Source organism: Megalobrama amblycephala, linkage group LG14, assembly GCF_018812025.1.
Source record: "Megalobrama amblycephala isolate DHTTF-2021 linkage group LG14, ASM1881202v1, whole genome shotgun sequence".
Lineage (NCBI taxonomy): Eukaryota > Metazoa > Chordata > Actinopteri > Cypriniformes > Xenocyprididae > Megalobrama > Megalobrama amblycephala.
Genome location: NC_063057.1, coordinates 11,412,810 through 11,439,369, shown reverse-complemented (window position 1 = coordinate 11,439,369; position 26,560 = coordinate 11,412,810). Strand labels below are relative to the sequence as shown.

The 26,560-nt window shown below is 36.6% G+C and overlaps 1 protein-coding gene across 2 annotated transcripts in view; it reads left to right on the top strand.

The window, feature by feature from the left end:
• arhgef39 (Rho guanine nucleotide exchange factor (GEF) 39) overlaps positions 1 to 23,284 on the top strand; it is a 49,571-nt gene extending 26,287 nt beyond the window's left edge. For both annotated transcript variants that reach the window (XM_048154847.1, XM_048154848.1), the window contains 7 exons: positions 8,227 to 8,297; positions 11,716 to 11,844; positions 14,916 to 15,145; positions 18,605 to 18,693; positions 21,892 to 22,015; positions 22,245 to 22,366; positions 22,583 to 23,284. In XM_048154847.1, coding sequence (XP_048010804.1) covers positions 8,227 to 8,297; positions 11,716 to 11,844; positions 14,916 to 15,145; positions 18,605 to 18,693; positions 21,892 to 22,015; positions 22,245 to 22,366; positions 22,583 to 22,622 — 805 coding nt within the window. In that variant the 3' untranslated portion in view covers positions 22,623 to 23,284. The remainder of the gene's footprint in view (positions 1 to 8,226; positions 8,298 to 11,715; positions 11,845 to 14,915; positions 15,146 to 18,604; positions 18,694 to 21,891; positions 22,016 to 22,244; positions 22,367 to 22,582) is intronic.
• The last annotated feature ends 3,276 nt before the right edge of the window (positions 23,285 to 26,560 follow it).

Genomic DNA, 26,560 nt, shown 5'->3' with positions numbered 1-26,560 from the left:
TGTCTTTTTAGGGTTCTGTCTATCAGTCTGTCTGTCTGTCTGTCCATCGTTCTATCTATCGATCTGTCTGTCTGTCTTTTTAGTGTTCTGTCTATCTGTCTGTTTGTCTTTTTAGGTTCTATCTGTCTATCTGTCCATCGTTCTATCTATCTATCAGTCTTTCTGTCTGTCTTTTTAGCATTCTGTTTTAGCGTTCTGTATATCGGTCTATCTGACTTTTTAGCGTTTTGTCTATCAGTCTGTCTTTTTAGCGTTCTATATATTGGTCTGTCTTTTTATCGTTCTGTCTATCAGTCTATCTGTCTGTCTGTCTGTCCATCGTTCTATCTATCAATCTGTCTGTCTGTTTGTCTTTTTAGGGTTCTGTCTATCAGTCTGTCTGTCTGTCTATCAGTCTCTCTGTCTATCAGTCTGTCTGTCTATCAGTCTGTCTGTCTGTCTGTCTGTCCATCGTTCTATCTATCGGTCTGTCTGTTTGTCTTTTTAGTGTTCTGTCTATCTGTCTGTTTGTCTTTTTAGGTTCTGTCTGTCTGTCCATTGTTCTATCTATCGATCTGTCTGTCTGTTTGTCTTTTTAGGGTTCTGTCTATCAGTCTGTCTCTCTGTCTGTCTGTCCATCGTTCTATCTATCGGTCTGTCTGTTTGTCTTTTTAGCGTTCTGTATATCAGTCTGTCTGTCTTTTTAGCGTTTTGTCTATCAGTCTGTCTTTTTAGCGTTCTATGTATCGGTCTGTCATTTTATCTTTCTGTCTATCTGTCTGTCCATCATTCTATCTATCAGTCTTTCTGTCTGTCTTTTTAGCATTCCGTCTCTGTCTGTCTGTCTGTCCATCGTTCTGTCTATCAATCTGTCTGTCTGTTTGTCTTTTTAGGGTTCTGTCTATCAGTCTGTCTGTCTGTCTGTCCATCGTTCTATCTATCGATCTGTCTGTCTGTCTTTTTAGTGTTCTGTCTATCTGTCTTTTTGTCTTTTTAGGTTCTATCTGTCTATCTGTCCATCGTTCTATCTATCTATCAGTCTTTCTGTCTGTCTTTTTAGCATTCTGTTTTAGCGTTCTGTATATCGGTCTATCTGTCTTTTTAGCGTTTTGTCTATCAGTCTGTCTTTTTAGCGTTCTATATATTGGTCTGTCTTTTTAGCATTCTGTCTATCTGTCTGTCTGTCCATCGTTCTATCTATCAGTCTGTCTGTCTTTTTAGCGTTCTGTCTGTCTGTACGTTGTTCTGTCTATCTGTCTGTCTGTCTCTGTCCATCGTTCTATCTATCGGTCTGTCTGTCTGTCTTTTTAGCGTTCTGTCTATCTGTCTGTCTTTCTGTCTGTCTGTCCATCGTTCTATCTATTGGTCTGTCTGTCTTTTTATCTCTTTATCTGCCTGTCCATTGTTCTGTCTATCAGTCTGTCTATTTAGCATGCTATCTATCGGTCTGTCTGTCTATTTAGCTTTCTGTTTATTGATCTTTCTGTCTGTCCACCATTCTATCTATCATTCTGTTTGTCTGTCCATCATTGTTCTATATATTTATCTGTCATTCTATCCATCGTATTAGATGATATTGACTGTGTTTAGCATTAGTTCTATGTAGTTTAAAACCTATAGTAATATGGGTGTGTTTTTTATAACACACTTGTACAGCTTTATAATGGATTTGAACGTCCTCAACATCGATGTAGCGAAGTGCAATATAAGAGGTTAAGCCTTCATTTTGTGGTGGAATTCGTCGCTTTGAGCAGGTCAGAAGGTCATGGCCGCGTCTCTTTTACATGCAGAGAGCCTCAAAAAGCGGAGGAGGACTTGTGTTAATGGAGCTGAGCCATTATGTAGCCGATAGTGTCAGGGCTGTTATATAGGCCGGTGCTTACACAGCAGATGGGTTCAATTCAGACGGTGCTTCAAACACAAAATAACGAGGAGTTCAGGAGGTTTTCTCGCCGTTTGTGTTTGTTTGCAAAGGTGTTGATTGAACTCATTTAAAAACAGCTTTATAGTGCTGTCCTCCTAATCATGGTTTCTTTGCTGTTGATACGTCGCTTTTACATGGAAGTTGAGAGGCCACATCCTCCATATCTATGGTTTAGTCTTAAGACAAGACCTCAGGCAAACTCACCTCCTCTCTTCTTTTGATCTGTTCAAATGAGTAATGCTAAAGCTCACTTGTTTCGATTCAGCCTGAGACTTGAAGGACTAGGACGAGCACTACAGGATTCTTCAGCCTTTTAAAAGCACTTTTTATTTAATATATTTACTCTAAGAACTGGTATTGATCCCCTAAATATAACATTACCCTCATCTCGTCGTCCTTGATATGTTGACCTCAGGTAGTGATTGCCTACAAAAATGCTCTACTCTCAAGCAGAGAAGACTTATTGAAATTCTTGGAGCCTATCAGACAATCTACTTTATGTCTTGCCTTTTGTTAATTAGGTTCAGGCACTTGGGAACAGTCAAAGTGCGGCGAAAAACTTGTAAAACTCTTCTTAAAGTGCTTGTCAGCTGTGCCGTTATATACATCTAGACTTGTTATTTTGTTCATTAAGATTGTTGTTTGTATGCTTAGCAAGTTTTCGAGAGTGCATATCAGTTCAGAGGGAAATTTTTAAATATCCAATTAGCCAATTGGAGTCCAATTAGCAGTTTAAATATACTGAAAATTATTACATTTGCTTGCTAAGTTGACTTCTTTGGAGATTATATCTATCAGTATTATGATTGATAGAGGTCTTTAAAGGGATGGTTCATGAAGAAATGAAAATCCTATCATTATTTGTTCACCCTCATGTTGTTCCCAACCTGTATGAAGATAGGTCCAATTGTTCAAATCAAATATTGTTCTGGAACCCAATGAGTTTCATTAGATTTTCATATTTAAAATAGAAGAAAGTAAGTTATACAGGTTTCACATGAGGTTGAATAAATTATTAATTTTTGCATGAACTGTCCCTTTAACTCCATGCAATCAAAAACACGTTATTTGTGTCCCATCTCAAAAAAAAGAAAAAAGAGAGCATATTCTCTATATGTTCCCAGTATACTGTGAAAACAATATGCATTTTGTTATCATTTGTGTTATAATTTAATTGCTGAAGTTGGCGACATCTTGGGTTCTTCAGAGCTGATGTGTTCATACGTCTGCAGCTATTAAAGAGCAATAATTATGCAACAGCCACCGCCGTGTTCAATAACCCGTGCAGGAGCCTGACAGTGGCTGTTGTCTCTTAATTAGGAATATGAATCCTTAATGCACGTATTTAAAGACAAATAATTAGACAGATATTTCCTCCCTCTCTTCTCCTGCACTGACATATGCGCGTAACTACGAGCTGACCCGACATATCTGCTGCTGCAGCAGGGGGGCTGGAGGAAGGGAATGAAAACGCGATTCTTGTTTCATCTGCATATTACAAAGGAATTAGCGAGGCAAGGCGTCCGCGCCGGTAACTAGGCCAGCGATGCTTTCTAGCGCGCCTCTTCATTAGAATATCTGAACTGTTATAAATACGGTTCAGATTACGTTATTGTCTCGTTATCTTCTCTTTGCTTTGCGCGCTAATGACTGGGACAGGGCAGCTAAACGAGCGAGTTCCGTTTACATTATTTGGAATGTGCTTTAATAATGCTCATTAGGCTGTTCCCTTTTTTGTTACTCTGCCGCTTTAATTAGATTTCTTGCCCCCCCACGCCCCTAATAAGGGCATTCGTGGCTGATAATGCCTGTAATGTATTTGTTACTACAAGATGAGACAAGAAGAAAAAGAAGTGAGATTATTTCTCTTTTTAAGTGCCTTTTAATAGAAGGAAGCTTAATTGGGGCTTGTTTGGTTTCCTCTTCCCTTTCATTGCTAATGAGTAATATGCTACTGCTCTAGTTTTCCCAGTGTTCAGAAAGCCTGTTTAGTTAGGTTTCGTTTAGGCTGTTTGTAGGCTAACTAAATATGGAGCAAAGTTTTTTTTTTTTTTCTTTTTTTTTTCTGAAGTTTTACAGATATTCCATTTCCTGATTTTTTTTTTTTTTTTTTTTTTTTTTGTATTTCCTTAAGTTTTACGGATACTAACATTTTATTTAGTTTTTTTTTATTTACTTAAGTTTTGTAGATACTAACATTTTGCTTTTTTGTTTTTTTTTATTTCCTGAAGTTTTTCGGATACTGACATTTTACTTTTTGTTTTATTTTGGTTTTGTTTTGTTTTATTTCCTGAAGTTTTGTGGATACTAACATTTTATTTTGTTTTTTGTTTTGTTTTTTTAATTCCTAAAGTTTTGCAGATACTAACATTTTGTTTTTTGTTTTGTTTTGTTTTGTTTTGTTTTGTTTCCTGAAGTTCTGCAGATACTAACATTTTATTTTGTTTTGCTTTTATTTTATTTTTTAATAATGTGTCATCAGTACTAGATTTTTCTAAACCCAAGTATTAAACCTTTTTTTTTTGTTTTTTTTTTGTTGTCTTTTTAACATATAAAGTCGAGAGATGCATACTGCAGCATGGATTCAAAACTGCTGGTATGTGTGCATATGCACAACCCTCTGTGCTGTGGTTCAACCTGTAATCTCGTCATACAAGAATTTTTTTCACTCGTGTAATAGCTGTGAGCATTTCACTGCCCTGGCACCCATATGTCTGCTTTAACCGCTGCGTTTGGGTCTTGACATGATAGAAGGAGCAGGGAGAACGGAGAGCGAGATACTCACAGACAGAAATCAATGGCAGCTGTCAATGAAGTCCAAGGTCGTCGTACCCCCCTGAACGAATAGATTAAGGAGCACCCATTTGGCAGAAGTACTTTTTAGATGGTAACGGAGCATTTGACATCTTAGCAGTGATGGACTGTGCATTATCACTTTCTGTTTTTTTTTTTATTTTTTTTTTTTATATGCAACTTTTAACCAGAATCCCAAGTAATAATGGTGCATTATCAGACAATATTATTAGCTTTTTTTTTTTTTTTTTGTGGACAAATTAATTGAATTTATTTTAATTTATGTCGACAAAGTAGTATAGCTTTTTAATACCAGCCATGTTTCAGTTATTGGCCATAATTTAAAAAATAATTATAAATTTATTATAGTAATAATAATCATGTTTGGCTTGTTGGTATCAACCAGAATATAATTATTGGATAATAATATTATATTGCATCCCTATTATGTAATTGATTATGTAGAGTCAGTGGCCCATTTTATATATATATAACAAAATCCTTTGCAAGGAATGCCTGATAAACTCAAAGAATGCATGCTTGAATTTGTAGGTATCGTTTATGTTAAAATACAAATTAAATCATTAAAAAAAAAAAAAAAATTTTTTTATATATATATATATATATATATATATATATATATATATACAATTTTTTTTTTTTTTTTTTTTATGATTTCATTTGTATTTTAACATAAACGATACCTACAAATTCAAGCATGCATTCTTTGAGTTTATCAGGCATTCCTTGCAAAGGATTTTGTTAAATATTAGTCCTTTAAATCTTTAATATATTTCATAAGAACAGGGATCTAAAATGTAATCAAATGAGGACATTTAATGCTTGCATACAGGAAATTATCATATATAATAGTTGAATAAATGAGCATGCACATGCTGGGATTTTTCAGCTTCAACTTTTAATATGAGAAGCTTTGCAGGATATCCCACAAGCCCTGCTGTGAATAAATGCACATCATGTACTCAAAATGACTGTTTTGCCTGAAACTGTTCAAATCACCTCTCAACTCTTGAGAGGAAGGGAGGGCCGAAAAGGAGGAGCCAGAAGACCCCCATATCAGACGTTTCTTCCTCTCTCTTTAGCCTTGTACTCTCAGCCCTCTTAAAATCTCTCGTCAGAAGTGGAGTTTAAAGGATGTGCTCCTCTACCCCCCTCTGTGGTTGTCACGGGTGATGGGTGACATGGGCGTCTTGGCGGCTGCCACCACTGTTTACATAATTTCAACATGGCCGCAGGGAAAAAGAGACTACGGCTGCTACGATCTTCACTTCACACTCCTCCAATTAGAAAGGCCCCTGCTCCGCCGCTTAGCATGGCTCTCGGGGAACGGGAATATTCGAGCTTAACTTTTCAGCCCGCGGGGATCGGCAGGCTGAGTCACCAAAGAAAGATGCCACGGTGGAGTTGAGAGGACGTTTAAGACAGACTAAAGATGCCCCAGTTTATCTGACAACATCTAAAATGGTGGACGTGAAGAGGAATTTGGTGCCAGAAATGTTGAGAATGTTTTGTGAGCACTGAAATGTATTTTTGAAGTTAAAATCAGTCTTGTTGTGAACAGTTTTTTGGTTGAAGTAATATTGTATCAAAATTGAAAGTCTTGGCATTTTTTTAATGACATCATCACTTAGGTCACATGGGCCATTGGATGATCCAGTAACCCATTTTTCATGTTACAATCAATTCCCTAGAGAGAATAGGGAAGAGAGAATATAGTTCTTTAGTATAGTACTTTTCCTTTTCTTTTTTTCTTTTTTCTCTTTTTTTTTTATTTTTTATCCTTGTTGAATACAGGGGTGCATATTATATTATATTATATTATATTATATTATATTATATTATATTATATTATATTATATTATATTATATTATATTATATTATATTATATTATAAAACATAATATAACATTTAATTTTTTATATATACATATATGTATGCATTTTATATTTATATATTATATTATATTATAATATATAATATAATATTATATCAATATAATCGTCCAGATGTATATCAGTCAATATTAGATATTTAATCATGCGTGCTCATTTTTTACTATTTTTACATTTAGATTAGATTACCTAATTATCTAATGCTCACTTAAAGTGAATCTTTAAAAACACTGATAATTTTATTAATCATAATTTGAATGATAAATAGCCTGTTAAATGTAAAAGTATCAGAAATAATATCCAACAATCATGGTACATAACCATGTGATGCCCAAATTTAATTCATTTAAAGCTCTATTTTTATATTTTTATAATTATTATATTATGATATAATATAATGTACTAATTATTATTATTAATAATAATAATATATAATATCATATATTATAATAATAATAATAATAATTTCTTGTTTTATTTGTATTTATTTATTTATTTTAATATATAGTATTTTAATATGGCTTATGTGTATTAGCCAGAATTTAATTTAGTTTTCATTTAATTTTAATATCACATTACAGATGTAAATTGGGTCATGAACATTGACTTTTATAGTCTCTATTTTCTTTTTTGGCTATATTTTTATTTGAATACAGTTGATCAAGCTTCTAGCATTAAATAAGAAGCCATTCTCATTACAGTTAATGAACTGCGTATGATATTAAGTTTCATGGTATTTGCCTTAATGCATATTTGATTGCTACATTAATTGCCTGCATACACCTGTGTAATGCTAATGCTCTCCCTCCAAAACTTTTCAAGTTCCACTGCAATCAAAGTACAGAAAACTGTAGAGAATCGTATTCCCAATTGTGACGATACCACAGAGTCGAACTTTTTCTGAGAGCCTTCTCATTTGAAAGAGGCCTTTGATGTCTCTAGTCGCTGGAGTTCTTCTTAAGTGAACTGTAATCTCTAGCATTAAGACTCGCTCTATCTTTATCTCCATCCCTGAAACAGCCAAATGAATTACCACCAAATTTTCTCCCTTCTCAATTTGTCCCTCACCTTGCGATAGGGGTCATTTCCTTAATGGGGCCCTTGATTTTTCCCCAGCCATTTATAGCCTTTTTGTGTCATCAGCGGACGATCGCACAATAATCAATATTTAATTTTTTTTTTTTTTTTTCTCTGAACAGAGGTGAATGTGAAGTTTGACCCCGTGCACTTGTTTGTGTGAACTGGACGGATGGAAATGCATTCTCATTTTTCGGCTTTTCAGTCTCTATTTTTGCACCCTCCTTCATATCCTTTCCTCACCCTCTTGTGCCGCTAAAATAGCACAAAATCAGTTCCGCCGCAGTGTCTGAGGAAGCAGAAATACGGCACATTAGTGTAATTTTGTTGACTGAATGGCTCTTTATTCCTTCTCAAAAAGAAAAGCTTTTTTCCTAAATGCGCCTTAATGCGAGTAACGTCGTCTTACGATGACAGCGCTTGTCCGACCTCCTTACCCTGACACACCGAGATCGGTTTTCTCTTGCGCTTTAAGGGTGTATTTATAGAAACGTTGCAATAAGCCTGTGCCGTGTTTTGTTTATTTGTTGCTTTTTTAGGTACAAGCATTTCTTGAGGGACTTGACAGAGAACACCGGTCCAGACAACCCGGAGTTTCAGCAGCTTTCAAGTAAGAGGCACCGCCGTCTCGCAATTCGACAAACACTCTCTTATCCTGTTAGCGCTCTGTGACAAAAATGTTGATGGGTTTAGCCTGTCTAGATTTATTTTTTTTTTTTTTTTTTTTATCTGTTTATTGTCAGGATCTGTATCAAGCTGCGGAATCACATTCACCCAAAGTCACACTTGTTATGCTTGTCAAATTTGCTTTCCACTCTAGTTTGTCACTTACAGAGCAACCTAAAAAGAGATCACTCAACATGTTTGTGATGATGAGGTGCTTTGCGGAGATAAGCATTGCGGAGGATACCATGGCCTGTTGAAGAAGGTGCAAATGCTGAAATCGTTTCATACGGTGCCAAAACAAACCTGCGTCTTAAAGGGAAAAAAGTTTTTAAGCTGGCAGCCGAAAAGACAGCCTCCCTTGTCTTTGTTAGGGTGATAAAGAACAACTCTGGGCCCCTGTTGTAGCGCTCACGTGTTGTTATTGTCACTGGGTGGCTTTGCTCACAGAGGATGAAAGTACAGCAAAGCTTAACGTGAGTCTAAATTCTCAATGTGGATTTTGACATAATTAATAGGGACCAGATCAGAGGATATCAACCATGCAAAATATAAATAAATAAAATCTCTGGCATCAACAGAAGCCCCGATAATGACTCATTTCTATCGTCAAATAAACAGCAAATCCGACTTAAGAGCCAGTGTACACAAGGAATTATTTATGTGTATCAATTAAAATCTCATTGGTTGCTTGCTGCTTTTGCTTACAAATTAAAACAGCCCCTGATTCTAAGATGAAGGTACATATCCAGATTTGCCCCTCCATTGCCTCTTCCCCTTCTCATTAGAGCTGCTTTTTAAGCTCACTAGGTTTTTTTTTTTTTTTTGCTCTCTGAGAGAGAGAGCAATAGAGAAAAGTTTCCTCAATCAGCCTCAGCCTGGGCATATTGTAAAGGGAATTATTTAAAAACAACCCCAGACAAATTATATTGTATCTGATTAAGCAAACTAGCAGTGAAACTCACAAGAGGCTTTGTTGTTGTTTTCTTTTTGCGTGTTGATTATTTTTTTTTCTCCTCTTTTTATTTCTCTCATCATACATGCTCACATATGCTGCGAAGCTCCACTGTTTTAATTATTATAATTGTGGCGTTCGTCAACGTGTGCGTTTTGGCTGCTAACTTCGGCATTTCCCTACAGCCAAGTATTCTGAACTCCTTTGCGGAGCCTGTCAAAGGTTAATTAATAAAAGTTAACACTCTAGAACTCCTCGGACCGAGTTCTGTTTAAACATACTGAATGTCTAAAATGAAAAGACAGAGAGAAAGTATTCGTAGAATGTGGAATGAGAAAGTATTAATAATGCATTAGCCGTAGCTCTGTTGAAACACAATTACAGAGAGGGTTTTCTTAAAAGGGATGGACTGAGAGACGTACAGAGAGGGACCGAGTCATCTCTAAACAGTCACTTTGTTTGGTTCTGCTTGTAATCGTTCTAAAGATAAGCGACTCAATTAGACTGTGATTATTTTACTATGAGGCAAACGCCCTGAGCGCTGTTCATTGTCTGAATTGTTAGAGTCAATAAGACCAAAGCTGGGTTTAAAATTAGTATCCATCTGCTTGTTTGTTTCTTTTTTCTTCTTAATGAGTTGATGATGTCTACATTAGTTAATGAATTCCAGGAAAATGTTTTCAGTAGCAAACTAAAAAAAAAAGTACGATTTTAAACTCTGAAAACGAGTTCACGCTACATTATTTAGATCACGTTTTGATGCTTTTATGATGCACAGCTTGCTTCCAATAAACCACAGAAATCTGTTTTATACTGAATCCATGTTTATCAGACAGACAAGAATACAAAAGTTTCAGATGAAATATGTAGACCTTGTGCTTTTTATGGCCAGCATAAGATCCTATGGCAAGGTCTTCACCTAATCAGTGGTGTTTGGATGTGTTAATGCACCCTCATCTTTCTCCAGGGGTTGCTGGTGAAATCAAACATTGTGTGGAGGCCAAAAACAAACTTGTTATTATCATATGCAATAATGCAATCTGCATAATGCATGAACGCCTATGGATTTGCACTTATTAGTGTCATGCTGTTATATTACTCCTAATAAGTTAAAAATTGCATAAATAGGTCACGCTCATGCTCATGTTACTGTATTGATCTATGTGTACTTTAATTATTTTGTGGAGCCATTTCAAATTACACAGATGTTATGTTAATAAATGATTTAACACTCTAAAATGAAGTATTACAAAAATGTTGCATATAATGTTATCGTTTACAGTAAATCATAGATTTGTGTTATGTTCATGCCATTAGGATAAACATAAAATGGTGCGTTTGAACATGTGGGGTCCGCATCTGTAAACGTACACTAGAAATAATACCAAATAGACACAAGCTTGTCGCTTTTTGATGTTTTAAGTTAAAGGGTTAATTCACCCAAAAATGAAAATTCTGTTATTAATTACTCGCCCTCATGTCGCTCCAAACCCGTAAGACTTTCTTTCATCTTCGAACACAAATGAAGATCTTTTTGATGAAATCTGACTTTAATCTTTGACGCTTCAAAAAGTTCATAAAGAGATTGGAAAACTAATCCATATGAATCGAGCGATTTAGTCCAAATTTTCTGAAGAGATTCCATCGCTTTTTATGATGAACAGATTTAATTTAGGCTTTTACTCACATATAAACATTGACAAACCTGTTCCGGAAGCTCAAACATGCTGCGTAACCAATGAGGTTCATTCTCGATATAGGGGTATATTATAGGATTTAGTTTTTGTTTTTGTTTGTTTGTTTGTTTGTTTTACTTTTATTATTACGTAAAGTAGTTTTATTGAACCATAATCCATGCTGCATACTCCGGTACAGTAGGTGGCGGTATGCACCTGATGAGTCATGGTTGCAATCTGCCTTAAAACTAAGAGAAGAAGAAGAAGAAGAGGTTCATTCTCATGTGTTACGCAGCTTTTTTGAGCTGCAAAACACAAATAATTTTCATTTTTGGGTGAACTAACCCTTTAAATGGTTTGAAAGGCCCTGGCTAGCCTGAGAGCTGCCAATATTTTAGCACCAAACAAGGAAAATAGGAGAGTAATGTATTGTGAAATGGAATACAAAAAAAAAAAAAAAAACTGCCAGCCCTTCTTTCATGTTGCTTTTTGAGAATATAAGAATTATCTCATAATTGAGGCATCTAATCTGGGATTAGTCATGTAAAGTGTTCACCAACATGACAGAAAACTTGTGTCATTAAATGTATGCAGTGTGACAAGTTTCAGTCTTGTAGTGTGTGCTTGGCATAAAGAAAATTTTAGTGTTGTTTAGTTTGCTGTACTGTTGGAGTTTGGAGTTATGGCCATTCAGTCCCTTCCTCTGTTTCATGCTGCATGCCCTCTCACTGCAGAGGCAGTAAAGGTCGTCTCAGAGGTCGCCCAGCGGATCCAGGACAACGCTCGCAGCCACGAGAACCACCTGCAGCTGCGCAGAGTCCAGAAACAGCTGAAGGGCCGAAAGACCAAAATCCTGACTCCAGGTTAGTGTCTGTGATCTTCCATTCTTTTTATCTCCCAGAGCACCGTGGAGAGCCAGAGAGTTAAGCGGATGAAGGAGGTCAGGTGGAAGAGTGTGGAAAAGTAGTCTTGTTTAAAAGAGACCCAGCTGTTTGCCCATAATCAATAGAGGCGATAGCGGGCGGTTTTGTTTTCGCCAGGCACAATCGTAGTCTCCGACGAGAGAATTAACTGAATTTATCGACAAGTTCTTGCCGCTAATTGGTAATGGAGGGGAAGTGTGCCTTAAGTCAGTTCTTTCCATCTTTCTTCTCTTGTGCTACTTGTGGAGTGGAGGTCCTTTCTTCCTTCTTATTTATCCCAAGGGAGAATGCCCACGTGTGAAACAAAAGAGAAGGAGATGGAGAAGGAAGAGAGAGAGAGAGTGAGAGAAAAAGACAGAGAGGGCCTTGTCGTGAATGCCTTGGCCTGCCAATCTCCCCCAGGACCAATTAGCGCCTCTCCTCATCTTGTGGGCCGGTAGATAAAAAGGAAGCTGGGAGAAAGGGAGTGAGAGAGAGAGTGTGTGTGCACAAAGGTGGTTGGGAGGCTGGCGATGAATACCCAACGAGCACTGGGCTCATTTCACACAGCGCCGGATGTAGGAAGAGTGTAAAAAACCCTCTCATCCTGTTTTTCCAGGACTCTAGAATTCTACCGAGGTCCTTTCTCTTGTCCAATAAGGCTTCTTTTCTTCCACTCGCACTTTTTCTTACTTCAGAAGGCCGAACCGAACCAGGCTATCCCAGCTTATCTCACCCAGCTCCTCCATTTCCTCAGATGTTCCCTAACGAAAGTGATGCTTGACAGATGAGAGGCTTCGGAGCCCCTGAACAATATTAAGTGGCCAGCTTGGAGATAAGGGCAGTGTAATTCTCAGACGCAAAGCTTGAATCAATGGGACATTGATACAGCAGACAGTCTGTCTGTTTCCTTGGAGTCCTCAGCAGGACGTTGCCGCCACCACAGCTTTCCATGGGCCAAGCCGAAACTCAGGCCTACAGAGAAAGACGAAGAGCGAAAGATGAGACCATTCCATGACCTTTGGATGCAACTACATTTTTTTTTTCCTTCCGGGTCCATTAAGTGTGAACAAACTCTAAGCAAGTATGTAGGCTCAAATGCTGGGCCAACAGGTTATAAACAACTAGCAAAAAAAAATCTTTTTTTCAAATCTGATTCAAACCTTCACATTTGGAGGTGTTTTGAAATGCGATTCCAGTCAGATTTTTTCAGATGCGTCTCAGTCCCTCTGGCTGCTCAAATCGGATTTCAAATAGTCTGTTTCAACGGTCAAAAGCGGTGACTGAAATGCCAGAAGCATTCATACATGCCTATATACCAGTCTCCTCGAGGAAAAACTCCACAACAGAGGAGTTTTGCACCGCGACTCAACAGGACACTTATTTGGAGAGTGAGATGATGGAGACCTCCATTTTTCATGTATCCCTCTTAAAAGCCTTGTCACATACGTGTGTACGCCTACGTCATTACCAAAGCAACCATTCAGATAGGTTGGTTATGTCTGGACACACACATCTCATTTGATCACTTTTCAATTAATAGTGCAGACAGTCTGCCTGAAAACAAATCCGATTTGCCTGCAGTCTGAACATAACCTCTGATATCAGTGCCAGATATTTTAATCCAGATGTGTTATTGTTCAGGTAACTTGTGTTGCTCCGCTATGACAGTTGTTGAATTAAAAGAGAAAACTAATTGTGCCATTCACACCATTTTGGAATGACTGTAATTATGAGATTCCGACTTAGAAAGAGGGTCCAAATGGAACATAGAACTCTCAATTACAATATTCTGATTTTACATTTCTTAATTACGGTAATTCCAGCATGACATAAATGAAACATAACCATAGAAGACCGTTTACCCCTGCTTGCAGCAATGAAACCAGCAATGTGTGATTGTGGAGCTTGCGTTGGTAGAAGTGTCTGCATTCATGTACCTACAGAGAGTATGTTTCGGACCTTAAAGTCACAATTCTTCATACAGTTGAGTAACCTGAATCTGAACAAAACTTTAAAGAGGGCTCCTGGACTTTGAATATACCTGAATCCCCTTTTTACCTGACATGAAAGCGCAACATATCCAACAAAGCCTTCTCAAAATTAACAATGATCTGACTTGCCATTCCATCACTTTCAAATCCAGACATGCTTTCATGTGTCTCTGGGTCTTTGGCTTGGTCACATCAGGAGGACCCCGGATGCTTTGTAGTGCAACCTTTAGCACCCTGCAAACCACTAGGTCCTTTGTAGCTGGGCAGAGGTGCTCTTTGACAGGGAAAGTTGAAAGCGTTCAACATGAAGAGGGGGATCTCCAAGTTCCTGCTCTTTGAACTGAGCCGATGAAGCCTTCCTTGGATATGTCAGTCCAAACCAGTGATGGGAATGTGAGGATGAGGCGAACAGACGTTAAACAGAAGCAGAGTCCTTTACCGTTTTACCCCCGGACAACTTGATGTTTTTGGCACTGGCTATCTTGTAAATGCATTTGTACACTTGTTAGCATTGTGTATGTGCAACTAAACACATCAGGCATGACTACCCTGCGTGTAAATGCATGTATCCAATTTAAAGAAGCCAAAGAAACCATTAAATCCAATCTGCACATGTCGCCCGGGAGTATCACAGGATGTGTCCTGGTTGTTGCCTCATATTAAACCTGTGGCATTTTTAAAAAGAGGATTGACCCCTACTTGACCCCTCTGCTAATCATAGAGTGCTTGTCTGTCGCTCAGAGCATCCATTTTGTGCGCCACGCTCTTGCTATCGCTGGAGCTGCAATCACAAGGTTCACTGGGGCAATTAAGGAATCAGTAGCAGGAATGAAATTTCATCTTATCTATCCAAATGTCAGCATCTAATTTAGTTTCCATCATGCAACTGCCAATCACTGAGAAGGGAGATTGGTTGTCTCTTTTCTGTCTCAAGTCATGTAAACCTCATGCTTTTTTATTCTCTGCTTGAAATTGACTTTTTAGGTAGACAATAGGTAAGTCTTTCATCCATTTCTCTGTTATCTCTTCTCGTTGTAGGGAGGTGGTACATTCGGGAAGGCTGGCTTAAGACAGTGCCCCCTAAAGGCACGGAGGCAAAGCCCAAGATGTTTTACCTGTTCTCTGACATCCTGCTCCAGGCCAAACCATGCAGTCCCATACATCCTACCCATGGGGATAAGTTTGCTTGTCAGCAAGTCTACCCATTGAAGGAGTGCACAGTGGACAAAGTCTTCGGCCACACCAAGAGCCAGGGAGGCCTTATCAGTGTAAGTTGAAACAGTTTGTTAGAGATGTAGTTTACTATGATGACAATTCAGTTGGAATTAGTGAAGAATTCTATTATGATCTGAATCTTGGTCATGATTAAGTTCACATATTTTTGTATGATTCATTATTATTTTTAAATAATAATAATGTTATTTTAAATCAGCCAACTATTGGCTCACTCATGGTTGTCTCTCCTTATTAAGGGATAGGATAAAATATTTTAGCATAGAAAAAAAGTACACACTTCACCTTTAGAAGACAAATTTAATATTTCTTCTCTTGCTTCACTGAACATGTCCACACCAGATGTAAACTGGGGATTTGGGTGAACTGAAATTGAATGAATGTACATTACATTGGGTATTGTTGTAGTAATTATAATTGATTTTTAGATTCTGTAATCGATGCATTAAATTTTGATTGGCAGATCAATGCATTGTTACAACCCCAAACCCTTTTTTTTTCTTTGGGGAAAATGGTAATCTGAAGAATTCACACACTTAAAATTCCATTGCAATTCCTCATAGGCACTCTTCAGATCCATCAAATATATTTGAACCGTATGTCCCTCCCCACACTTATTGTTCTCAGAACGACTTGATCTGCAAGTTAGCAAAAATTATCAATTTATCATTCTTCTTCTTGCACTAATTACTCGTTCCTCATAAGGCTTCAAGTTTTAATGTCTCCACATGGCTTGATCTCTTTCCAGGTCTCTGTGCTGCCGCTGTGTGACAAATTATGTCTAAGCGATCTCCGCAATCTCATGAAACATTCAGATTAATGTATCACACACCACACAGGCATTTATTCAACGCGGTTTAGTTTAAGTGCCTAAACCCATCAACATAACGGTGTTGGATGTTCCTCAAGGTTGTTCTGTTGTCTTATAATACATCTACTTATTAACTACACATAAATGCAGCATAAAGATATATAATATAATACTTTGCTGGTTGTTGGGCAATTTGGCCTCTTGACATTTAGCAATATTTTGTAAGAATTAAGGGGGGCGATGACACTAGTGGACCCAGATCTAGTACGCCATCTTGTCACGGGTTTGTTTTTTTGCACGTGGAATAGACAATAGGATTTTCTGAACTGCGGGAAGGCGCTTGCATCACTCCATCAGATTAGATCACAGATCCATCTCTTCCGTTCGGCCGCTGAATGCATCTTCCCGAAACCCTGTCAGTGCTCCACGCTCCTCTCCTCTCCTGCGGCTGGGCCTAGGCCGAGGCTGCATATTATCTAATGGCTAGAAATGGCATTTCATTAGCCTGTTATCCCACAGAGGCCTCAAATGCATACTCAATAGCATTAGGTGTAATTTCTCATAAGGACACATTATTGATCCCAGTTCCACCCGCCTCCCACCTGGACCGAAAGGGAAAGAGGCTGTCAGCACTCTCTGGCCCCTCCCCAGCCGGGCCGTGAAGAATTAAAGCAAAATTAAATTTGACAGCTGGAAATGCCATGGCAATCTATATGCAAAGTTTGAAAGTAGTAGTAGTAGAGGAAAATGTGCTATGAAAATTTTGGCTCCCTCTCCCCTATCCATTTGTCTAGATGAGAGAGTGTTTGTATACGGATAATTTCTTCCCTCCTTTTCTCTTTCTCTCGCATTTCCCATCCTTGTGTCCCCCTCCCTTTTCGTCTCTCCATCTTCCTCTTACGGCTCCCCGTCTTTCTTCCTCCACCTCCTTGAATATTATTCTGCATCCATGACCGATTCCCTTTGATGTATAAATAATCAAGTGAAATTATGTGCGTCGAAGAGGCTCCGTGCTCCGCCGTTCGTATTATACAAAGTAATTTCTACCTAAGAGGGTCAGATTTCCTGACAAATCCCTAATTACCGCATCGCAATAGAAGTGGAATCTATTTGTGCATAAATCAGGCCACCCGTCCCCCCATGCGGCGGACCCCTAATATCGCGCTCCGCTTTGCCTCGCTCACTGAACTCGGTAATTAGATAATACTTTTGATGATGGTACATTTGAAATCTTAATCTATTTAATACCTAATGAGAAACAAGCGTGCCAGCCCCCCCCCGCCTCCTTAAAATACAACCGGAACGTCATTACTTTTTTACCAGGTGTCCATTAAAGACCTGGCTCCGCTCATCATTATGATTCCGTCCCCAGTCGTAATAAAGATTAGGCCTGATTATTGATATGCTGTCGGTAACTGCTGCCGTTTCCTCCACTTCGCCGGCCTCAGGTAAATGTGAAAGGTCATTTAATATTTTCAAGGCCCCAATTATAATCCACTCTAATGGGTCCCCGTTGTAATTATTCGGAGGATAAAGCCTCTGCCTTTGTTTGGGGTTGGATGGTTCCCGTTGTCTTGTTTGACATGTGTAATCTAGCAGTAAAGTCTCCTCAGTGTGGATGAGTGATGGTAATTGCTGTTGACTCAAGGATGAGCCATCTGACGGGAGGCGGAGAACGTGGGCCGAGCTCGAAAAACTTGTCCTCGAAGTGCAGATCATTGCCAAATTAGCAGCTGAGAGCATCAACTGGCACATCTGTGCATCTTTGGGCTTGAGTGGAGAACGTGTCGCTTCCTCTGCATCTCGTTTTCGTGCGTGATGACCTATTTTGCATCAGATTGATACCAAATTATTTACTTAAATGTTTTTGACAATGCTTTTTAATGTTCTGTGAGGTGGATTAAATGGTCTCACTCTCAGTGCTGTTCGTTTTGACACACTCAGGGTCTTAAAATTCATCTTAAGGACAATATAGCACTTTTAAAAATGCCCAATTGTTGCTGTTCCTCCTCTACTTCTGTAGGCTACGTCTATGCATGAAGAACTGTGAAGTCAGTACTGTGAATCATAAGGTCACAAATGGTTGAGTTTTTAGACTGTGGTCAATGTAAACACTGGTGGCAACGTCAACAAGCTAGTTCATGGACGCCCTCTAGTGATCCATTGGAATTATGTGCACAACATATGTTGGTTTCATATGGTTTTGGAAAAACGTTTACACTATTTTCAAGAAAAGTGTAAATTGAATGAGTAAAGTAAGAACTTATTTTCTGTACCTAAACTATATGAGTGGCACATTTGAATCATTATTTAAAAAAGAAAAAGTCTGCTAAATGTAAAAAAAGTGTAAAAAGTGTTTATAGTTTTGGGGGAATCACACAACATTTTCAAGCTTTTTTTTCTGCATGTTGATTGACTTGACTTTGTGATGGACAAAAGTTTTTCAAATACTAAGCAGCAGTTTTGTTAAAATATATTGTTTCTAAGAAATAACAATAACAGATTATGAGTTATGATGTTATGTGTTTGATCAGTAGACGTTATTATGATGTGAATGTTTGATCAGTAGACATCTTAAATTGATACCACCAAAATCACTGCACATTTTTCACATTTCTCATGCATAAACTCTCAATCTATTCCTTTAAATCTGAATGCTTCCTCTTTTTTTTCTTTCCTCTAGTTGACCTTTGCCAGGGCCAAACTGCTCCTAATGTCCGAGGATCAGGGGGAAATTAATGATTGGTACCGCAGTATCTGCATGGCTATTGGGTGAGTATGTCTGTCCACACAAGGATACACAAAATTCACCCCCTAAAAAACTAAACTTTCTATATTACAACTGTCCACTGTATCACTCCACCCAGGTTTTGAAGTTAAAGCATCAACACAGCTCATAAACATCAGTACTCGGTGTTAGCATAACATCAGTGCCCTTTACTCACAGGACCTGAGGGCAGGGCGAGAGTTGACATGTGGCGAGCTCCTCACAGGGGACAGTCCCAACTCTCAAAGCTGGGCTAATTAGTTTAGCACTCTGTCTGAGTGATTGGGAGGGACAAACTGTCACCTCGTGCCATCTTCATAGTGGGGAGCTCCTCACGTGTAACCTTCTTCCCAACCTACAGACCCAGGGGAGCACAATTAGAGACCGAACTGGACAGGTTGTGGTGGCTGAGGTCAGAGGTGATTTATTATAAAAAAAGAAAGATGGTCCAGCCACTGTCCTAGTTGTACAACCAATGTGGATCCTGTCTTTTTTTTTTTTTTTTTTTTTTTTTTTTAAGTAATATCAGCCAGCATCAATATTCTGATTCGAATTCGTTTTTTGCAAAGAATCTTTAAAACTCTTTAATTATTATTTTAATTAAAACATTTTTTAATATATTAAAACATTTTAAAATTGTAATAACTTTATTTACATGCATATCAAATATGCATTTTGTCCTCATTTTATTTTTTTAATTCTTTTAAGGTTTTCTTTTAATGAAAATTTTTGTCTTCATTATCAAGACCAGTGTATTTTTGCACCTTAACATTTTTGACTTTATTTGCCTTCAAAAATTATCAAAATGATTTTTTTTTTTAAATTCAGAAATTAAGTCATTATCATAGAAGAGGTGTATTTAAGTCATTGCATTTCTGAATAAATATATAATTAATATGAGTTTAATACATCGACCCTTATGCCTAAGTAGCGTTTTTGTTTTCATAACCATTTTTCATATTCTGTCTGACCCGTATAATTAAACAGGCCGTTTTTTGATTCTTTGCTGCACTTATTTATGACTTCCTCACAGATCCAATATACTTTTAACTGCCCATACTTCAACAGATTTAATAAAACTGGTTAACAAACCTGAAATATGCCATGAAAACTGATTATTAATGTAAACTTGAGTTGCTGGATATGGAGAGCAGTAGGTGCTACACAAGGCCTGGAATTGGTAGTCATTATTGCAATTATTAGTCATTTTTCATGGTTTATTTTTTTTCAATAAATGCTCTTTTTGAGTTTTGAAAGTATAAATAGTGTTTGTTCAGATGTATCATTAAGTATGTTCAATTGAGTTTTATTGTATTTTAAAAGATCAAGTAAAACGTATCATTATTTGACCCCTTTAGATTGTGGGATCCATTACTCTTACCTCTTTTTTTAATTACATTCACATTTGACACAAGCCATGTCACCGATCCGTGTCACGTGACTTACAATTGGCTTTATGATTCTGTATTCATTCCCCTCCATGATTATCTGTAATGCAAATGCAATCGTTTCCTTTCACGAAATGCTATCAGATTGCCGTTATTGATACACCATTATGTTATTGCTATTGCTTGTGGTTGGGAAATACAATCTTTGAGCTTATTTTCTGTTGTTGCATACCAGTAATCTTAATGCCACTGATTATTGACTCGGAGCAAGACCACAAACGTATCGAGGCCCTTAAAACGATCCGAAACTTAAGAGCACATCATTCCCTCCAATTTCCTTTGAAGTATGCACAGAAATCAACATATCACTAATTCAGTGTGCAAATAAGTCAGGAAAAGTGTAATACATCTTCCATCTTAATTGTAATAGTAAACGAATATTGTTATTAGAAATGAACATGGTTTCACCCACACATAAGCAGATACCCACCACTACTACTTATTGGCCAAGGGACTCAATCAGTTGACCAATCGATGGTTTCAATGACATGAGGTGAAGGCGGCTGGAGCCTTATGACAGAACTGAGCGTCTCTCATCGAGGCAGATCCGCTCGACTTTATGGTCAGATAGACGTCTCCTATACAAATCAAATACTTTTCTTTCATGTCACCAGAAAAAAAAGCACACACAAATATCCTGTGTTATAGACACAGTGTCTCCTGTGTTGGATCAAAAGGAATTGATCAGTGTGACTGATCATTAGTGTTTTAAAATTTTGAGTTATGTTCTCCTGCGTCAGTTACTTTTTCCCCATTTCACACACTTTTATGTCACTTTCGTGACTCTAAAATGCATATGTGGGTGTAAATAATCTTAAAAATGCATTTTGAAGTAGTTAGGTAATATTATTGATTCGTGAAAGATTATGTAAAGTGGGTCCACAAGTCTGAGACCACTGGTTTAAGTATTTATTTTTAATAATAATGCATATAATATGGTCAATGTATGTTTTTAAGAACATTTTTGAATGTTAATAAAACATTAGTGAAAATGCATCTGTTTATTATTATTATTTTTTTTTTTTTTTTGCATTTAACCATACATATATTAGAAAATGAACAAGGTGTTTTTTTACTTCTTAAAAACATTTTATAAATTCTCAATCCCTTTTTAGTTTCTCTTTCCTTGTTTCAAACATTTTTATGGTACTTTCTTAACCATAAAATGCCATAAAATAACCAATATGTCTGAGTTATCATTAAAAATATTTTGACAAACAAGTAGTGCTATAAAGAATATGCATCTATTATTTTATCCCAGAATTTTAGACCCACACATGCATTTTAACTGGGGAAATTTTAGCTAACTGAAAATAATTATATATATATATATATCTTTTTTTTTTTTTTTTTTGATGAACAGTTTACACAGTTTTGAAGACAATTACACATGGTAATATCAGAAATAGCTAAGAATGCAAAAATCACGTTCAAATACAGCTATTTCATGTTCAGCTAGTGTACTATTTCATGTACAGCTAGTTCATGTACATTTTAGATTTCATCACAAAACCGCAGCTGTGAGCAGACAAGTTGTACAAACGTACTACATGTCTCCATTGTAACGAGAGCCGGAGCCTGAAGAGGTGGAGTTTGTCATCTGTATTAAAATGTCAAGATTAGCATCAGATATGACATGAAAGTGAAGCTAATGATGTAGTTTCATACTCCAAGTTCCTGATTCCTGTTTAAATGACTGATCTTAATGTCTTCCCTGGTTCAGTTGATGACAGATGGTCTTGTTTTCCGTCTCAGGCAGCTGAAGTCAAAGAATACAGTGGTGCACAGGAGAGACGAGCTGCGCAGGAAGCCAATCAGATCTGATCCAGACTGTCAGAACACTCCAGAACTCCAAACACGTGGAATAAAAAGGACAATGGTCGGTTGTTGCTTCGTGGTTAATTGAAATTAATGTTAAAATTAACTTGTAATTTGATTATAGAAAGGGTGTCCTAAAGTCTGAGACTATTACATTATTTTATATTATATTATATTATATTATATTATATTATATTTAAATTATTATCATATTATTTATAATTAATTTATATTATACTGTATGTTTCCACATTACATGTACTTAAACTTTTGTGCTTTCTCTCATCCAGATGTTGGATGAAGAGGTTGGGGGACACAGCGAGGGTCACGGCAGCAGTTCCATCCCTTCAACAGGGGAGAGCGGTCACAGCGCCACCAAGAGGCTGAAGTCTAATGAAGCTCCTGCTGCAATGTAAGTTTTAATGCATCATTTCACATTATAACTAACACTGTCCCATCTCTATCATCTTAACTGGTCCATTATTTACCCAACATTTGTAATACAGAGCTTCCATGCCAATTCTCTTTCATAGTCTGAAGAAAAAGTCTTTTTTAGTTGTGTGGATATAAAACATGTACCTGCAATGGAAATTTCAATAGCATAATAACACTCACATTGTTAATGCAGACCACAGGAGTCTTCTGGATCGAGCTGTGTCATACTGTGAGGAGGTTCACGTTCTGAAAGAGCTGAAAGATCTGCCCACAGACGGAAGGACCAGAGGTGATTTAGGGTGAATGTAATGCAATGTACATCAACTACATACTGCTGCATTTTTTTCCATATGCCAAAGAATATGGTGCAATGCAGGGTTATTGCTTTTAAGCATGATTACTGTTCACTTTTTAAAGATTTTTATACTGAGATGTCTTACTAAGTGTAATTCAATGCAGAAATACTCACTGATAATGGACAAAATCGAACAAAAAAGACACAAAAACATCATGTATAGTAACAGAATATTTATCCAGTCACTGACTCTGACTATATATCATTATAGTGCAAAATAAATTCATTTTATGCTATTAACATTTATTATCAAATTTGAATATGAAACCATTTGGTGCAATAAGACTTTTGGTTTGCATGAGATTTTAATCTGTTGTACACTGGACCAAAAGGAGAAACCTGCTTTATTATATATTGAATATTGCTTTAGTTATGATGATACTCTGCTATCCTCAATGCATTTTTTTTTTTGTATGTTTGTGTTAATCAAACTTTTACTGTCAGATACATTTATGAGTTTATTTGTTACCGAACTCTGTTACACTGGTCAATATTATATTTTGCATGTGAATTAATAAAAGCTCAGTGATTTGCTCTAAATATTGACAGAAGTTCTTTTAAACTAACAACTTGAACAATGTTAACTGATCATGCTGTGGTCAACACTGCCCTCTACTGGAATATTGCTGATCGCTCAAGTCCCACATGCATTTAATCCAATGCTTGACTTGATTTGTTAATAGGAGTTCAGTCAATTGTAGAGGTTTGTTATCTGAAGACGGGTATATTTTGGTATATATTAGGTCTGTATTGGTTAAGTAATTTTAATATATTTTGTTAGTACTTATTACCTTGTTTCTCACAGTCATGAAAACAGAAATGTAAGGGAGTTTGACTGATTTCCGGGTTATGGCAAAGTAATAGAAATTTCTGTAGTGGAGTGATTTATACATTTTTCTAATTCTAATATATGAAATATAAAAGTTCAGTTGGCCACATGGTGGCAGCGCACTGCCTTTTTTGTAATTTTATAAAGTAGGCCACAAAATGCAGAAGGTGTTGTTGAGTAGAGTTGACCCTCTTTAGACTTGTATGATATTACTTATATTGGATAAGAAATTCATGCATTGTTGTTTTCTCCTTCATTTTGGCGTTTATCATCACTGCACACTAAACAGGTTGTCCATTTACGGTTTCAAAACAGGCCTTTGGATCATTCAGTAGAGGCTGATGCAACAACATCTAATTTCTGAAACTGCCAGGCATTTACCCGGTTGCATACTTGGCACAATTTTTGCAATTTGCTCCTCATCTTTTCACGTTTCCTCGATGCCGATGCCAGATTCTTTGCTGATTGTTCTCTCTCCTGCCTTATATTCTGTTGGCAGGTGGTTGAGGATTCAGAAATACCATTCATGGTCACTGTGTTTTTGATGGATTGTAACAGAATGCAGTGGCTTACAAAAGACTGAGATCACAATTAAATTCTGTGATTCATCATTTAAATGTTTGAAAATAACCATAAAATAAAAAAATAAAAAATAAATTCAAAATAATGTTAGGATTAGACAAATAAAATTGCTTTTAAATATTGAATATTTAGTATAAAAATGTATAAATAAAAATATAATAATAAAATAAAAAAAACTTTCCAGGTCACTAATCAAATAAGCAAATTTGTGAAATACTTGTTGAAATTCATGAAAACAAACAGTTTTCACTTAAATTGGTATGCTGATGTTAAATTTGTTTAAGTGTATAAAATTTGAGGATGGATTTGATTGACTGACTGACTGACTGACTGACTGACAGATAGATAGATAGATAGATAGATAGATAGATAGATAGATAGATTTACTTTTGATTTATTGATTTGATTGACTGACTGACTGACTGACAGAGAGAGAGAGAGATAGATAGATAGACAGATTTAATTTTGATTTATTGATCTGACTGACTGACTGACTGACTGACTGACTGACTGACTGACTGACTGACTGACAGATAGATAGATAGATAGATAGATAGACAGATTTACTTTTGATTTATTGATTTGATTGACTGACTGACTGACTGACTGACAGAGAGATAGATAGAGAGATAGATTGATTGATTGATTGATTGATTGATTTACTTTTGATGTATTGATTTGATTGATTGACTGACTGACTGACAGATAGATAGATAGAGAGATAGATTGATTGATTGATTGATTGATTTACTTTTGATTTATTGATTTGATTGATTGACTGACTGACTGACAGATAGATAGAGAGATAGAGAGATAAATAGATTGATTGATTGATTTACTTTTTATTGATTTGACTGACTGACTGATAGATAGATAGATAGATAGATAGATAGATAGATAGATAGATAGATAGATAGATAGACATTTACTTTTGATTTATTGATTTGATTGACTGACTGACTGACAGAGAGATAGATAGAGAGATAGATAGATTGATTGATTGATTGATTGATTGATTTTACTTTTGATTTATTGATTTGATTGATTGACTGACTGACTGATAGATAGATAGATAGATAGATAGATAGATAGATAGATAGATAGATTAATTGATTTACTTTTGATTTATTGATTTGAATGATTGACTGAATGATAAAGCCATTGATTGATTAATTGAAAGATTGCTTTGATTGATTGATTGAAAGATTGATTGATAGATGGACTGAACGATAAAGCCATAGATTGATTTGATTGATTGATTTGATTGATTGATTGATTGATGAAGCCATAGATTGATTGATTTGATTGATTGATTGATAAAGCCAAGATATTGATAGAACCATAGATAGATAGAACCATAGATGGATAGATAGAAGCATAGATAGATAGAAGCATAGATGGATAGATAGAAGTATAGATAGATAGAAGCATAGATAGATATTATCTTTGCTGGTACTGATCAATTATGCTTCTGTTTTTTTCCTGCATGACTAAGTACATTTTTTTGTAAGTAATAAAATGTTACCCTGCACCTTTGGAATGGATGGATGGATAAATGAATGAATGAATGTATGGATGGATGAATGGATGGATAAATGGATGGATAGAAGTTGTAGATGATGCTGGACTGTTCTTCATCCACATGCCAAATCTCCAAGGAAAAGACATGTCCAGAGAAACATCAAGTACTCTTCGAAAAAGAACAGAAGCAGTAGGAAAAAATCAAATTAATAACATTTATGTATAATTTATAAATTATACATTTATTTATAACATTCTCTGGCTTACCTTTTGACTACTGGGCCATAAATCAGGCCTTATCAGAGTCTCTGGCATGCTTCCCCTGGAGGGCTGCCCTGTTTAATTGCTCCGTAACCAGAGTTGAAACAGGACGGGGTGGATAGTGGTGAGGCCAACGAGTACTCACTGACCTCAGTGCTTTCGTAGCTTGGTGACACAATTTGAGATCTGTCCCTTCAACTCTGTGTCTGTTCATATTAAGTGTGGTGCATTTTATTTTTTAAAATACAGTAGATCCAATGCTTCCAAATGCTTTGTAAATTAATTCATAGCATTTGATGGCTAATGTCAAATGGATCACTATTGTAAGTTATATCTTGGGACTTGAATATAATGTAAGTTTTACTTTGCTTGAATTGGACCTTTTAAGAAACCACCCTGGCAAAGGCTTAGCAATCAGCCAAGATGACCTAGCAACAGTTTAAAATCCACTTTGCTCAACTGCTGCACCATGTCAACAAGTTTTGCCCTGGCAAGAATCTCACAAAATCTAGATAATATGAATTGTTTGGATTGGAATTCAGGTCAGACTGTAAGTAATTTTGTAGGAGTCTTGTCTGATATTATTGTAAACCTGGTGACATGGTGACAAAGTTTTTGTTTCT